The sequence below is a fragment of the Electrophorus electricus genome, chromosome 12 (assembly GCF_041902795.1).
Source record: "Electrophorus electricus isolate QZ-2024a chromosome 12, ASM4190279v1, whole genome shotgun sequence".
NCBI lineage: Eukaryota > Metazoa > Chordata > Actinopteri > Gymnotiformes > Gymnotidae > Electrophorus > Electrophorus electricus.
Genome location: NC_137508.1, coordinates 21,470,001 through 21,485,656, shown reverse-complemented (window position 1 = coordinate 21,485,656; position 15,656 = coordinate 21,470,001). Strand labels below are relative to the sequence as shown.

The 15,656-nt window shown below is 44.2% G+C and overlaps 1 protein-coding gene across 1 annotated transcript in view; it reads left to right on the top strand.

Moving 5' to 3' along the window:
• The first annotated feature begins 8,250 nt into the window (after positions 1 to 8,250).
• The window catches only part of syt14a (synaptotagmin XIVa), a 29,851-nt gene continuing 22,445 nt past the window's right edge, over positions 8,251 to 15,656 (top strand). Inside the window, exons 1-2 of the mRNA XM_027008210.3 lie at positions 8,251 to 8,290; positions 15,346 to 15,495. Of these exons, the coding sequence (XP_026864011.2) occupies positions 15,399 to 15,495 (97 nt within the window). The 5' untranslated portion in view covers positions 8,251 to 8,290; positions 15,346 to 15,398. The remainder of the gene's footprint in view (positions 8,291 to 15,345; positions 15,496 to 15,656) is intronic.

Genomic DNA, 15,656 nt, shown 5'->3' with positions numbered 1-15,656 from the left:
CACACACACACACACACACAGAGTGGATTTGCTGGAGGAGTTTAGCAGCCATTTCCTGTCTGGCTGTCACTCACTGTGCCATCTTCAGGGAGAAGGTTCTCCCTCTATGTTCTCCCTCTCTGTCCTCTGTTTCAGCCTTCAGAGACCTTCCGAGTCTTCTGTTGTCCATCATTTAGTTGTTATTGTTGTTGTTGTTGTTGTTTTGGAAGTAAATGGTCAGATAATAGCACTGTTCAAACAAATGGTTGCTCTTAGGAGATTAGTGTTAGACTGACGCCCTTCTTTTCAAGTACTTTAACTCTCTCTCTCACACAAATAATCTCCTCACTCTGTCTGACTCACTCTCTCACCCTGTCTCTCTCCATCTCTCTCTCTCTCTCCATCTCCCTCTCTCTCCCTCTCTCTCTCTGACATACACTCTCCTCACTGTCTCCCTCACTTTTACTGTTCATGTAGCTTTCTTTCTCCTTCACTTTCTCATAGTTAATATTGTTAAAACTGTTGCAAAACTCACAAACCGTTAACCCATCTGATTTTGATACAGTGCTTTTTAAACTCACCTCCCTCCCTCTCTCTCTCTGTCTCTATCTATGTAGCTTTCTCCCTTTCTCTTTGCACTGTTTTTCTCTCTGTCTGTCTGTCTGTTTCTCTCATTTAATTTTTTTCTCCTCTCTGTCTTTCTCTCATCTGTCTTTGTCTGCGTGGGTGTCTGTCTGGCCCTGTGCTGATTCAAGCAGGCTCTCCTCTCCGCTGGTGAGGTGTGTGTGTGTGTGTGTGTGTGTGTGTGTGTGTGTGTGTTCTGGACTGAGGAAATTAAGCATACTAGGGAGCTCCTTTGCTGGAGGGACAGAGTGGTGCCTCATTAGTTCAGTGTAATCTATCAGCAGGTAGCACCAGCGTCAGGTGTTGGAAAGGGAATTATTCCTATAAATACTCCCTGCTCACAAAGCTACACAAAGTGTATTAAAAACTGGTTAATGATTGGATCTCTTGCATACCTGTGTGGTCACAGTGGGACTGTGCATTAATGTGCATTCAGTGTTTTGTGTGTTTTGTGTCACTGGTTTATGCAAACACTTTTGAGTCTATGTGGAGGTGGGTTAGAGTGTGTGTGTGTGTGTGGATAAATACACCCACAGTCATACCACATCACATATACCGCTTAACTATTAAGACATATTATCGGTGATGTATCAAAATATTCAGACTGTCCAAGAAATATTATGGAATGTTTCTTGGAAGGGGCTTTTTCCCCAAAAAGATCAGTTTCAATAGTAAATGCTTCTCTGTGCATCTCTGTGTGACTTTCTTGTAAGTTTATTTGTTTATTTATCTATTTATATTATGTTACTTAAAATTGTGGTCACCCAAGTTGTATTTTGTATGTTAAATATTGTATGTGTGTGTGTGTGTGTGTGTGTGTGTGTGTGTGTGTGTGTGTGTGTGTGTGTGTGTGTATATATTATATAAAATTGCTAATTTGTTTAATATCTGAGATTTAATTGAATTTTTCCTCCATTAAGTGTACATGCACATGGGATATGTTTTTAATCAATGACCAGAAGTTCAAGGGTTTGGTAAAAATAGGTAGCCATATGGTTACATAAGAACTTCTCTTATATTTGTTTGACTTTATTTTAATCCCACCTTCTGCTCTGCTAGCACTATTTAGACCGTTTTGTTTTTAGGTTTTTTTGTTTTTTTTTTACTTAACTCTTTTGAACTTCTTCAGATAGACTGCTCTCACATTTACTGATTTCAAAAATCTGTATGAGTGTGTCTGTGCTTGTGTGTCTGTGTGATGTGTCTGTATGGTGTGTGAGGGGACTTTCATACGCTCTCCTCCTAGTCTCTCATGAGACTCCTAGCACAGCACACACTCTGCACCATCTGCAATAGTGCCCCCTGCAGGACAGAAGTTTGCTTTCGAAGCTGCGATTGTTGTGGCTGGAAGTAGAACGATATTGTGGGGAAGGAGGTGCTCCCCGGAGGCGGAGCTGTCCCGAAGCCCCCTGGCTGATTCCTGGCCCTGCAGAGGGGAGGAGCCTCACCTGGCCTGGCTTTCCCAAGTGTCAAAAACAGGGCCCACACACTCATCCATTGGGAACGCTGTAAACAGGATGCGCTTCAGGTAGACGCTGGCTCACCTTAGGCCTTTATTCTTTATATACGAGTTAAGAGCACCGTCATGAGACAGGCTCGAGGTGAACAGGATTTTAATTGGTCATTATTTTCAATGTAATCAGTCTAGGAGTGAATAAACCCTGAGATCACAGCTCTAAATGACGCCAGCTTCCACCTCTAAAGTAAACCCTTTGGGTTGGAGCGAAAACCTAAAATCGACACAGCCGAACGATAACCTGATAGTCATGCTTGGCCTATCACATAACCACCGTTTGCTCTGGTTTCTCAAGCGCTTGGTGTTGAATGTTCGTGTCAGGTCCAAGTGCTCGGTCCACCCAGCTGCGACGGGTGGTACAAAGCTCCTCCATCTGTTTTGCGAGGTTTTAAGATGATATTATGTTATGTTTGGGGTTAAAGTGTGGTAAAAACATGGAGCTCTCGATGCTCAGAACAAATGGAAGTTCAGTTTGGAACCGCATGCATCAGCGGACAGCTGGGAACTGTGGGAAAGACATTTATTTGTTTGCTCTGGTGTTTGGCTGATTGTGCTCTTTTTCTGGAGGGGGTTTTGAAAAGCTCATTAGCTGTGTGTGTGTGTGTGTGTGTGTGTGTGTGTGTGTGCGCGCGCGCATGTGTGTGTCAGACAGAAGAGAGAATCTGAGACTTAAGTGAGTAGGATCACTCCCTTAGAGGCCTAAACTGTTAATTGGAGTTTCATGTATCAGCCATTAATGTGTGTGTGTGTGTGTGTGTGTGTGTGTGTGTGTGTGTGTGTGTGTGTGTGTGTGTGTGTGTGTGTGTGTGTGTGTGTGTAACTCTCAGCTAACGTCTCTTTCCTGCCTGTGTCTGAATGTAGAACCAGGCCACAGTCTCTCAACCCCCTATATCACCCCCAGTCTGGGGGGGTCTAAACACCTGCCCACTCTTCTGCAGAAAATCCCACACTGACCAGCTCTTGCTCACCAAACTTCACTGACCAGCTCATGCTCACCAAACTACACTGACCAGCTCATACTCACCACACTACACTGAGCAAATCATACTTCCCACACTGGCCATTAAACCTCACTTACCATGACCTATAGTGAGCTCAAACGTTCCAGTGTCCGATCGATCTGGACGTACGCCAGATTAGTGGATTGGCTACCTAACAGTTTAGCTAGAGAACATTCAACAACGATCTTTGTGGAATTGAAGATAAGTGAAAATATTCCTCAAAGAAAGATTCATTTGCAGTGCACACTAATTATCAGTGAAGGCACTTCTTTGATGTGGATACAGAATTTGTGGTACCTGTTCTTAATGTGAGCAGGCTGTAATTTCCCTGCCCTCTGATTGCTGTAATTATCTTGGAGAGGGGGGACAGGATCCATCTCTCCAGATTAACTAATGAGTCTTTAATGAGCGCTCTATGAGCAGAGTGGGTTGGGCGAACTGGTTAATATTGAATTACACCTCATCTGTGAGCTCTTATCCGTTTCCTCTCTCCATCGCGTTTGATGGGGGAGGGGGTTGTTTGTTTGTTTTTTTAAATGTTCATTATCCTTTATGGCCTTTGTCTGAGAGGCATTGTTTGTTTTTTTGTTTTTGTTTGTTTTTGCATGTGATGCAAACACCTTTATGCCATTTGATGTATAGAAAGAACCTTCCAACCTGTGTGGACATCAACCTGAATCAACTGCTGTTGGGATTATTTGAAACATTTTATTAACATGTGTAAAATATAATAAAACACTAGGCAATATAACACAGATGTACTGCTGTGGTTCACAGGCTGGTATTGAAAAGATGGTACAATGGTTTTAAGTCACGACCGCCCAGTTCTGCACCCTATTTCAGTGTTCTTGCTTCAGCCTTGCGTCACCGAGCTTACTTTTACAGACGCTTGGCGCGGCGATGATCTCCTCAGCTTAAGCTGCCAGACCTCGTGTGACCCGCACCGCCATCTGGGGGTGGAGAGGTGGGTCGGCCCGCGGCCTGGAATAAGCCCCGGGCTCAACGATGTTGCCCCAGGTCCCCAGCAGGGATGAAGAACAAATGCGCGTGCGCGCGCACACACACACACACACACACACACACACACACACACACACTGAAGCGTGTTCTGCAACCCAGGTGTAATAAACGATATGTGTGTAGTGATCAGTGATGAGGTGGCAGCTCTGTTTTCCTGGGAGACCATGGCACCCTGGAGGACAACTTCCTCCAGGTGTCGCCTGTCATCAGGACGTTTCCCGGCCAGCTTCACCTTCAGCTTGTTTGTTAGGGCCCGGTTCTGGATTTCTGTGAAGTGCTTGCCTTCGCAGAAAAGTGTTGCGTGAGTAAAACTGAACCTTGCAGGATCGCAAATATTCCAGTAAATATTCACTTTGCTCAAAGAAAGACTTTCAGGAAACGAATATTTAAATGAATCAGAGCAGTCAGAGGGATACTCACACACACACACACACGCACAAGAAGGGTGCTGTTCGTGTTGGAATTTTGGAAAAGAATGTGTGGTTTGCCAGCTGCCAGGACACAGCAGTGCTTTCAAAGCAGAGGCGTGAAATCAGCCTATCTGGACCTGGTTCAGCTTTGCAAAGTTCCACTTGCAAAGTTTCTATGCTTATATGGTGTGATTACCACACCAAATTACCACTTATCTATCTTAAAGTTAATAACAGATTAATATAGATTAATAATAGATTAACATAGATATATTAACAAAGATATTTAATACAGTTTTCTTTCTTTAGAACTTTCATTTATTTACTGCATCAAGAAAAAAATGGGTTTGCGTGGGGGTTTTTTGGGGCGGTTACTGTCTGCCATAAACCAGAGGCACAGCAATGCCGGGTACAGCTGTCAATCAACTGACGTAGAGATGAGGAAGTCAACGGGTTTCCGTGGTGATGCACGGAGGGGCTTCAGTGTTCGGACATTCAGGTAAAGGAGCGAGTGCATGGGAGGGTGTTTCCTTCACCTGGGAGAGCAGGTATGTGGGGGTGTGGCTCTTCATCAGGGTTTCCTTCCTCTTGTCCTTTCCTGTCCAGAACTAACACACACACACACACACACACACACACACTCACTCACTCAGCCTAATGGTTGTGCAGGTAGAGGGAATTTCCTGAAACTGGGACGCCTCTATAAATATGGGCTGGTTCGGTCTTGTGTCAGCACAAGCATGAGAGAGAGAGAGAGAGAGAGAGAGAGAGAGAGAGAGAGAGAGAGAGAGAGAGAGAGAGAGAGAGAGAGGTGCTGGCCCTGAAAGCTCACCTTGACTTAGTTTACCAACAAACCAGCTCCTCTTGCCTCAGAAATCAAAGATTTGATCACGCTGTACAGTTCTGAGTAATGTCTCAACCTCCCACCTCCGGTTGGAACTGGCCGGAGATATTCCCCAGAGTTACAGCTGGAAGTCAACGGAACTGAGGACTTAAGAACCTCGTCTGGAGTGGGAGTGAATGTGTGGTCCGTTTATTAACTGGGAGGACTGGGAGAAATGCACCTGCACAGTATTTCAAAAGCAAACTGGGCAACTGAACAAACAACTGAAGTCATCCAGCGTGCTGGTTGATTGGCTCCATTTAAAACCAGCAGGTTTGTGAGAAAGAGGTGACTTAAGTATCTGTATTTAAAATCTAACACATTAACTTCTGTATTCTGAAGATGATGGTGGTGTTGTTTACCTGAGACCTTAGACACCTCCTATGCTAATCAAACACACATCAGACTTCTAATGCTCCCAGTTAGCTTGAGAATGTTCTGGAAAGAATTCCAAGCAGTCTAAACATACTAAATGCCTCTCTTGGGACAGTCATCTGTCTGTTGTCTGTTAGTGTACAGGTCTGTTGTCTGTCTGTTGTACGGGTCACAGAAAAGCTTTGTGTGTGTGTGTGTGTGTGTGTGTGTGTGTGTGTGTGTGTGTGTGTGTGCATTTTTAAGTTTAAATGCATGTCAGAGACAGATCTTCCTCCGGGGCAAATTATTCTGGATTAATGTGTCAGTAGCGAGTCAGACAGCTGCTGATGTGATCTCACATTCACAAAGCCTGTGTTTTATCAACAGATGTTCACACTTCGATGTGAATTCTAGAACTCTGCCCGACTCACTTCTGTAGTCCAGCGACAGAGTTGCAGCATTAAAATTATTTCTTGTTTTTGCATCAAGGCATTTGAGGACCTTATTAGCAGGAGTTGAGAGGTTGTAGGATGTGATGAAACTGTTCTAATAAGATATTGCTTTGCCTCTGTATCGTAGGCAAGTGGCCTCTATGCTTGAGCTCTGAGGGTACAGACCCTGACAACTGTCATGTTTTTCAGAAGTTTGTGTAGTGTATGTTAACCTTGTATTTTTTAAAAATGTCTGCTTCGATTAGGCTATTTAAATTTGAAATGGACTGATGTTTACTTTTGTCAGGCTTGTATGTTTATCGACTTAGGATGAAGGTATAATTGAAGGAATGATTGCAATGGAACAGTTACTCTCTTTATCCTAAAACCTCCTTTCACAACCTTCCAGCTGCGATGGTCATTGCAGGTGATCAGTGTCTGTGTCCTGTCGCGATACATAGCCAACCATGCTGTTAGTGAGGAACTCAGTAACTCTGAGTTTAGTGTTTCCCAGGGACTGAATTTTACCAGCACACAGCAGCAGTGTGTAAGCTCGGTTCCCGACAGGTCCTGTCACACTGCGAGAGTAACCTGTCAGAGACAGTGTGACTCCCGCTGGTCAATCCTCCCACTTAGACCACTTTCATATGCTAAAGGGCAACATGGTTGAGTAGCAATATGGTAAAGACTTAGTAGCTCGATTTTTTTTTCAATTAGGGCTTTTATTTTGAAACAACAACTAGGCTACATCAGGTTAGGCTCCCTGAGATGAGACCACCATTACTCAGCCTGCATCAAAACTCTTTTCACTGGGCTGTACCTGTTTTAAAAGTCCCACTCAGCAGTATTTCAGAAATATGAAACTGGGTGTGGATGTTAGAAGAAGCTTCTGAATGCTGTCTTTTATTGAGCCAAATTTAGCACAGATAACTCAAATTCATAAAAGGCAGCTAGAGCCATTTCACATTTTATTACACTGAAAATTTAATGAGCTATTAAAAAACTTTAAATGTGGTCTACTTAATTCTACCAGAATGACATTCCCAGAAATGGGTGAGCATATATAATCAAGTCCAAAAGTCATTTATGATAAATGAACTCAATATTTCAGTCTGATTATTATTATTCAAGAAAGCAATATTTAAAACTGAAACTAATTGCTTTTTACAGGTTGTAAATGCTCATACGAAATTGAACCATGTCTAAAAATAATTTTAACTCAGCTCGAACTGTGTTTGATGCTTTATTGTCATTATTGGTGCTTTAATTCTGAAAAAAACCCAGCTGGAAACTATTCTTATCGCTCTGTTCTCCGTATCTCAGCGAAGATACTGTGGCCAGATTGTCACCTGAGTGTACCTCAGTGCCACATTCTTCATTTCTTTTCAGTGGACATTTGGCTCTTCCTGCCCTTTATTAGGAAATATGGGAAATGTAGGCACAAAGTTCACAAAACCTTTAGGTCACTATTAGGAGTGCACCATAAACGCGTTATAGTTCCTGGCTGGAGGAGACGGCAGCATCGTCGTCGTCATCATCATCATCATCATCATCTTCGTTCTTCAGGAAAGGCGCCATAGGGACAAAATCATCTCATTGTGGTGGAATGCTCAGGTGAAAAAGAACTGGAACATTATCATTCTTCTAGCATCTTTTTAGAGGTCTGCTGGTGAGCTGTGATTGTAGTAGCTTGTTTCTGGGTCCTCTCATATACAATATACCACCATGAGTATGAAGACAACCATGATAATTTTGTTTGTTTTCTTTTGTTTATTGTCGTCAAACTCGTCCATGGGCACGTGACTACAGCCGTGGGCACGTGACCATTCTTTCCAGCGTCTGTCGTCGTGTCGACGTGAATTAATGTAATCCATGAACAAGCATCAGGTGCTTCATTAGTGTCTTGAGTCTCGTCTGCTCTGTCGATGTGTGCTGTGTTGCCTGGTTTGTTTGTTTGTTTGTTTGTTGTTTTTCCCATCTGTGTGTTTGTGTGTCTCATTAAATGTGGCATTGCTTTCTTTCAGGCGGGGAACGTAGCTGTGGAGTACATGAGCTCGTCTGCATCAGAAAAGGTAAGCAGGCTAGCTCACCACCAACATGTTCCGCTTTAACCTCCCAAGTTGCTCTTGGCCACAGATCTGAGGACAGTTTCGTGGTCGCCTTTGGTGGCAGGCAAGAGCAGGATTCGTAGGTGGGGTACAGGTCAGAGATCTGCGGCTCACGTGGGAAACTTGAAGCTTGTGTGCCTGAAGCTACCACTGTCTTTGTCACACGTGCTAGGTGGTCCCTCTTTCGTAGTCCGAGGTTCTTTCCAGCATGGCCCTCTGTGCGGTATGTGTTCTCGCTTCCAGGACCTTTTGTACTGTGGTTTGGTGTAATGGTTTCCTTTGTTGTCGTGTCGACCTGGTTGAAAGGATCAGGTTCTCTCCTTGCCAGCTGTTCCTGTGTCTGGGTTTGACTGTTTGTTCTGTGGTCTGTCCATCAGGTCATAATCTGATACTTTTGACATGCAGAGGATGATTGTCAGAAGATCATCTTCTGGATTGGATTAAATTACATGAAACCATCAGAATTTGGGATTTAATCTGTGGCTAAATGGTTTAAATGTAATTAATGAGGTTTTGAGGTCAAATAGAATGTTAGTGGTGAAAGCATACATTCTGCTCCAGGGGTGGGCCCGGTGTTAGCCCCACCCACAGGATTCAGGCTTAAATGCTGCTGTATGTGTTGGCCACTGTGAGGTGTCCAGGTTTACATGTTTTTCCCCTCTTTACACCTGCCATCTGCCAGTATATCTGTATGACCTTATACAAAATTTATGTATGTCTACAAACATTTGAGTGAGTTCATATTTCAGCAACAAAATATTGCAGATGTGAGCTTCTACTAGCTGGTAGTCTGAGCCTGAGTGTATAAGCCTACCACAATATTCAACTCGAACCATCTAACGCAGGCTGTGGTTACTTACTAAAAATTCAAGAATAGTCTATTGATATTGGATATTAGTTAGCTGGAGGGCTTTTATCATTCCTCTTGACTAGTAGGGCTTAGTATGTCCACATACACACACACACACACACACACACACACACACACACACACACACACACACACACACACACACGCACACGCATGCACAAATGCACACACAGCCCACGCAGGGCTGTAAGAGGCCAGGCTATAAGAAATGTACGTGATTGGTGGGAATAGCAGCAAACGGTCCCATCTGTCACAGTGCGGGCCTGCTACGGATGAACTTTGTGTCGGCACACAGCAGACTGAAATGTATGAACCCCGAGTTCTGCTCTCATCAGTGCTCTGGGGCCAGACAGGAATGGACATTTCAATGCATTTATTGTTTGCCCTCTGCTCTGCTCAGAGACAGGGGGGCTTTTAAATGCATGCCATGTATGTGTGTGCATGGGTGGGTGTGTGAGGGTTTCTGTGTGCGCGCAATTATTTTTCTATCCCTCGAGGCAATCACTACGCACTGTAGGTCACATAAACTTGCAGACAGGAAGTATCTCAGTCAGGCTAATGTGAATGCCCTGCGACTCAGAGCAGCAGGATTGTGTGTGTGTGGAGGTGGAAGACAGCGAGGGGAAGAGAGAGCGAGGGAGACAAAGAAATGGAGAGGATGAGAGAATGACAGACGCGTAGGTGAGGGAGAGAGCGAAGAATACGCCCACTGGCACATTTGGTGCCGGAGTACACACTGCCGAAGCGTGGAAAGCGAGTGGCTTTGCAGCTGGCATGATGAGGAACGGAATTATTTTTCATATTCCTGCAGAATTTAAGAATTCTTCCTATCATGCGAATGGGAATGAGGCAGACGCCATTTTCATACGAGGACCTGATGGCCGATTAAAAACAAGCTAAGCAGAATAGCCTACAACCATTCGCTACTTCGGTTAAGTGAGGACTCAACCTGAAGTAAATGTGGCCGCCCAAGGGCGACTTGAGCCGAATAAACACTAAATTAAAGCAACCAAAGCAGTGACTTCTCTATAGAACTGCACCGTCATTTTCTCACAAACAGTGTATGTCTTCACAGGAGCTTTTAATTAGGTTGTGTGTGTGTGTGTGTGGTACCTTTGGTTTGAAAGCAGAAAGAGGAAAAGGCTTGAAAGTGAGATGTATGACCAACAGTGAAACAGAGCATAATGAAGTTAAATGGAGTTGCTAAATAGAGATTAGTAACTACATGAGAATGACTGACTGAGATATAACCGAGTACATGCTAACTGTTATGAAGTCAAGCTTGAAATTGCATAAATGAATTACTGATCTCCAGATCTCACTTCCATGTTCTACTTTGTCAGGTTTGGCTCCAGTCTCAACAAGAGACAGATGTGCTAATGCTAATTCCAACGGTAATGACACCTGGAGCTCCGGAGTGAGTGTGTGAGTGAATGTGTGTGTGTGTGTGTGTGTGTGTGTGTTTGGCATGAGTGGGTATGTGGGCCATGGAGAGTCCTTGCGTGCTGTTGTTACGTGGGTGTATTCAAGACTTTATGATTTTGTGTGTGTGTGTTTGGCATGAGTAGGTATGTGGGCCATGGAGAGTCCTTGTGTGCTCTTGTTACGTGGGTGTATTCAAGACTTTATGCGTGTGTGTGTGTGTGTCTGCCTGCATGTGTGTCATTGTGTATGTGAGTGCAAACTACTTGTGATTTAAAGCTGGTCTGAGCATTCTGACATGCCCGCACCTGTTTCTATGACAACATAATTGAGTAACAATATCTGGCAGGATTTAAAGACAGGGCCAATCTAACTGAACACTAATAACTCTGTTTATAGGCATCATTCTCTTTACAACATTCGACACAAAGAACTGGAATCTTTTTAAACAGATCCATGTATTCCAGTTGTCTGGTAGCTTACTTTCAGTGGTTGCCAACTGTGATGTGTCTGCAGCCAGGAAGTAGACACAGCACTGCCCCCTGGAGGTGATTTGTAATTATGTAGGGCTCATGCGGCTCAGGTAAGAAGGTCACTCTCAATTAACCTGTAACATGCTGCATCAAAATGTGTGGGCTGAAATTTCAAGTACTCTGTCATACTGCTGTTTCCTTTCTCCTTTGCACTTTTCTCACTCCTCCTCCGGGCTCTCTTTCTCTCTCTCCTGCTCATTTTCCTCTGGCTTGCCTGGTTTCTCTCCTCTCTTTGCTGGTCCACTTTACGCCCGGTTCATGTCCGTCTAATGACCTGAATTTGGTTTCACATGGCAAACTGCAGCTGTGGTGACCCTGCAGATTGCGCTGGGCTGCTGATACCAACACACATGGCAACGCACAAAGAACACACTGGTATGATCATTCCGTTAAAAGACCTGGTACACATGCTGCTCATTGTCTGGCGGGCGTCCGCTGCTCTGTCAGATCTGACACCAGATGTCAACATCTGCAACATAGCCATGGCGCTGACGAGAATCGTTATCCTTACCGCATTTGGCAGTCTCTTTCATCTACATATTTTTTATATTGACTGTGCGTGTCTTCCGGATCCCTGTGTAATCGAAGATGCTGGAAAGAAAAATGACCGGATTATGAGTTTGCAGATTTTCTGTCTGCAGTTATCAGAGCAAAAGTTGAGCGTGTTACCACACCAACCAGCACCAGAACATGGACCTGCACTGTGGACCCGTGGACCTCCAGCGCTTGTGCTGGGAGCAACATTGCAGAACCGAGGAGGAGGATGGCTCGAAGAGACAGATGGCATGTGGGGAATAAACATGGCTGGGTCACTGGTCAGACCCCCTTTGGCAAAACACAGCACATGAATCAATTACTGCCCCTGGAATAGTAGGCAAAAGAGGGAGCTTTCTTGTGATTCGATGTGTGTGTGTGTGTGTGTGTGCATTGTGTTGTGTTGTGTTTGATGTGTGTATGCATTACCAGATCTACCACACATGTCTGTCATCAGGGACCCTAGGGCAGTCCAGCATTTAGTACAGTTCCAGCTCCTTATGCAAATGATCCCGTAATCAAGGTATACGTAGCTCCACATTACCTGGCCAAGGTTTGCTGGGATTTGAGAAAGAAGAAATATATAAGGATCGGCCGGGATCCTCACGGACCAGACTGAGAGATACAGCACTAAGGCAGCGGGCACACACGTGCAGGAACCTGGTAAAACATCTAACCCTTTCACTCGAGAACACCACTCCCCATATGACAGGAACACCTTTGCTGTCAGAGCTCAAGCAGATTGGAGATAGCATCAGTCTAGCCTTTTTCCATACTCCACCACTCTTACACACTCACAACACGGTAGAACTTCTCTCACTAGCAGCGTGCTAATATGTCACCTGGCGGTGTTACTTTTAAAGGAGGTCATTGCACTGGTTCTCAACGTCATGGTTCACTGCTGTAATGAGGAACATGGAAGACTCCTGCAGCTGATATCGGCTTTTTGAGGACCTTGCTTGATTAAAAAAAACAAAAAAACTTCAAAAATGATTCATAACAAATAGATAACCTGCATATAAGTTATACAGTCATTTATGTTTATAAATGACTGTTTTATGCCTACAGTTATATACACAAGCATTCACATATGTCTGTGAATAATTTATATGTTAGTTATGTATGTTATGCATATTTTACACGGTAAGTTCAGCTCAGTTCGTTTGATGAAGGCATTTGGAGTAGTCCGGATGTGGTGTGTGGGAGTTTGTTGACTGATCTCAGAACTGTGCATTACTCTTATAAGTACACTGAGAAGTAAACGTGTCGTAGTGGCTGTTTGCAGAAACAAAGAACCAGAGAACAAGGGATGAAGTCCTTACGTGGACAACTAGGTGTTTCATGCACACATACACACGCACACACACACACATACACTTGTGCTTCTGGTCTTGTGCTTTCACCAAATGTATATATTGTAACATCAGATATATGAAAAAATACAACTTGAGACTTGTTTATAAGTTAACTGTGGAGTAGCTCGTGTGTGAGTGTGTGGTTTAGCTTGTGTAGTTGATTTTGGAAGCACTCCATTTTTGCCATTACATTACCAGCTGTGCTTGCCCTCTGTGAGAAAACAGCCACCACTGCTGATCTCACGCAGCGCAGACGTAATAATAAGTTCATATGTGGCTGATCTCACGCAGCGCAGACGTAATAATAAGCTCATATGTGGCTGATCTCACGCAGTGCAAGTGTAATAATAAGCTCATATGTGGCTGATCTCACGCAGCGCAGACGTAATAATAAGCTCATATGTGGCTGATCTCACGCAGCGCAGACGTAATAATAAGCTCATATGTGGCTGATCTCACGCAGCGCAGACGTAATAATAAGCTCATATGTGGCTGATCTCACGCAGCGCAGACGTAATAATAAGCTCATATGTGGCTGATCTCACGCAGCGCAGACGTAATAATAAGCTCATATGTGGCTGATCTCACGCAGTGCAAGTGTAATAATAAGCTCATATGTGGCTGATCTCACGCAGTGCAAGTGTAATAATAAGCTCATATGTGGCTGATCTCACGCAGTGCAAGTGTAATAATAAGCTCATATGTGGCTGATCTCACGCAGCGCAGACGTAATAATAAGCTCATATGTGGCTGATCTCACGCAGTGCAAGTGTAATAATAAGCTCATATGTGGCTGATCTCACGCAGTGCAAGTGTAATAATAAGCTCATATGTGGCTGATCTCACGCAGCGCAGACGTAATAATAAGCTCATATGTGGCTGATCTCACGCAGTGCAAGTGTAATAATAAGCTCATATGTGGCTGATCTCACGCAGTGCAAGTGTAATAATAAGCTCATATGTGGCTGATCTCACGCAGTGCAGACATAATAATAAGCTCATATGTGGCTGATCTCACGCAGCGCAGACGTAATAATAAGCTCATATGTGGCTGATCTCACGCAGTGCAAGTGTAATAATAAGCTCATATGTGGCTGATCTCACGCAGTGCAAGTGTAATAATAAGCTTATATGTCCTTTATACATGTTTCTAAAGGCAAATGTATACAACTGCAGGCATTATACGCACTATTGATTACATATGCATTTATAAGTATCTGTATTACATATGCGTTTATAAGTATCTGTATTACATATGCATTTATAAGTATTTATAAGTATCTGTCCCCTTCTGTTGTTTGGTTAGCATGTCCCTGTCATGTCCCCCCCCCCCCCCCACCTTCTTTCATTCTCTGTCTCTTTCTCGTAATGGGGCTCCCCAGTCCTGAATACTCTGTGACTACATAGCACTTAGAGCGGAAATTGCTTTTGACCTTTAATCTCGACAGCCTTAGGCAGCAACATCAGCGCTGTTCTACAGGTGAACAGTGAGGATCATGGGATAAGATCACATTGCCACTGCACTCTGAATCATCCAACTGCAAAAACATGCGTGTCCAGCTCAGTTATGTGTGCGGAGCATCAGCTGTATGCCACAGACACACACGTGCTCTCTCATTGCTAGACACAAACACAAACTCTGGGCTATGTGGTAAGTCTATGACACTGAGATTTTGAATTTGAATTTTTGAATTTGAATCTAGAATCTGAGATTTTAAACAATCGGGACAGTCTGTGTGAAGCTCAGACCTCTCCTGTTTGAGATCCGGATCTGACGGAATGGAGAAACACGCACGTAAACCCTTTGTGTCACATTCTCTGGCTCGCTCTGATTACAGTGATCAATTCCTTGCCATAATTGATGAATATCAAAGGTGACGTTTGGTCAAGTTCACACTGTAAACGCGACCCACGTCAGGACGCCAAGAAAGAAACTGTTTGAGGCTAATCGCCTCCGTCTTAATGAGGCTGGTCCCGTAGTGGCTACTTGTTGCCACACAGCGAGTCAGATTCCTCTAGCCAGTTGCCGTAGTGATGCAGTGGTCTTGCCCGTGTGGGTGGGGCCCAGGCCATTTTCCGAGATGTTGTGCTGCTGCAAGTTCTGTCAGTATATGTCTGAACAGAAGACTCACATTTGCACTGACTCACTCCTCCTCATCAACACCGCAGAGAAGAGAGAGCAGACATGCTTGCTTGTTAATCAGTGTCATTGTGACAAGAAGTGTCACTGAATTATGATGTTCATCTTGATCTATTTTCTTTCTCTCCCCCTCTCTCTCTCTCTCTCTCTCTCCCTCTCTGCAGTGTCTCCTGAGGCTCTGGGGTTCGTCTCTGCCATCGGGTTCTTTGCTTTTCTCATGGTCCTCATTTTTCTGTACCTCAATAACAAGCTGTCCATTGAGAGTGCTGCTCCCCGACCCCTCGAGCATTACAGGAAGAGCAAGGAACTGCCAGGTGTGTGTGTGTGTGTGTGTGTGTGTTTGTGTGTGCACGCGCATGTGCACACGTGTGTTCATGTCTTCTCTGTGCACCAACATTTACATTTCTATAACTATTAATCAGGGTAACATTCATGTGTAAATCCACGTGAGCTGGTCAGTTTGGATGCTGAGTGG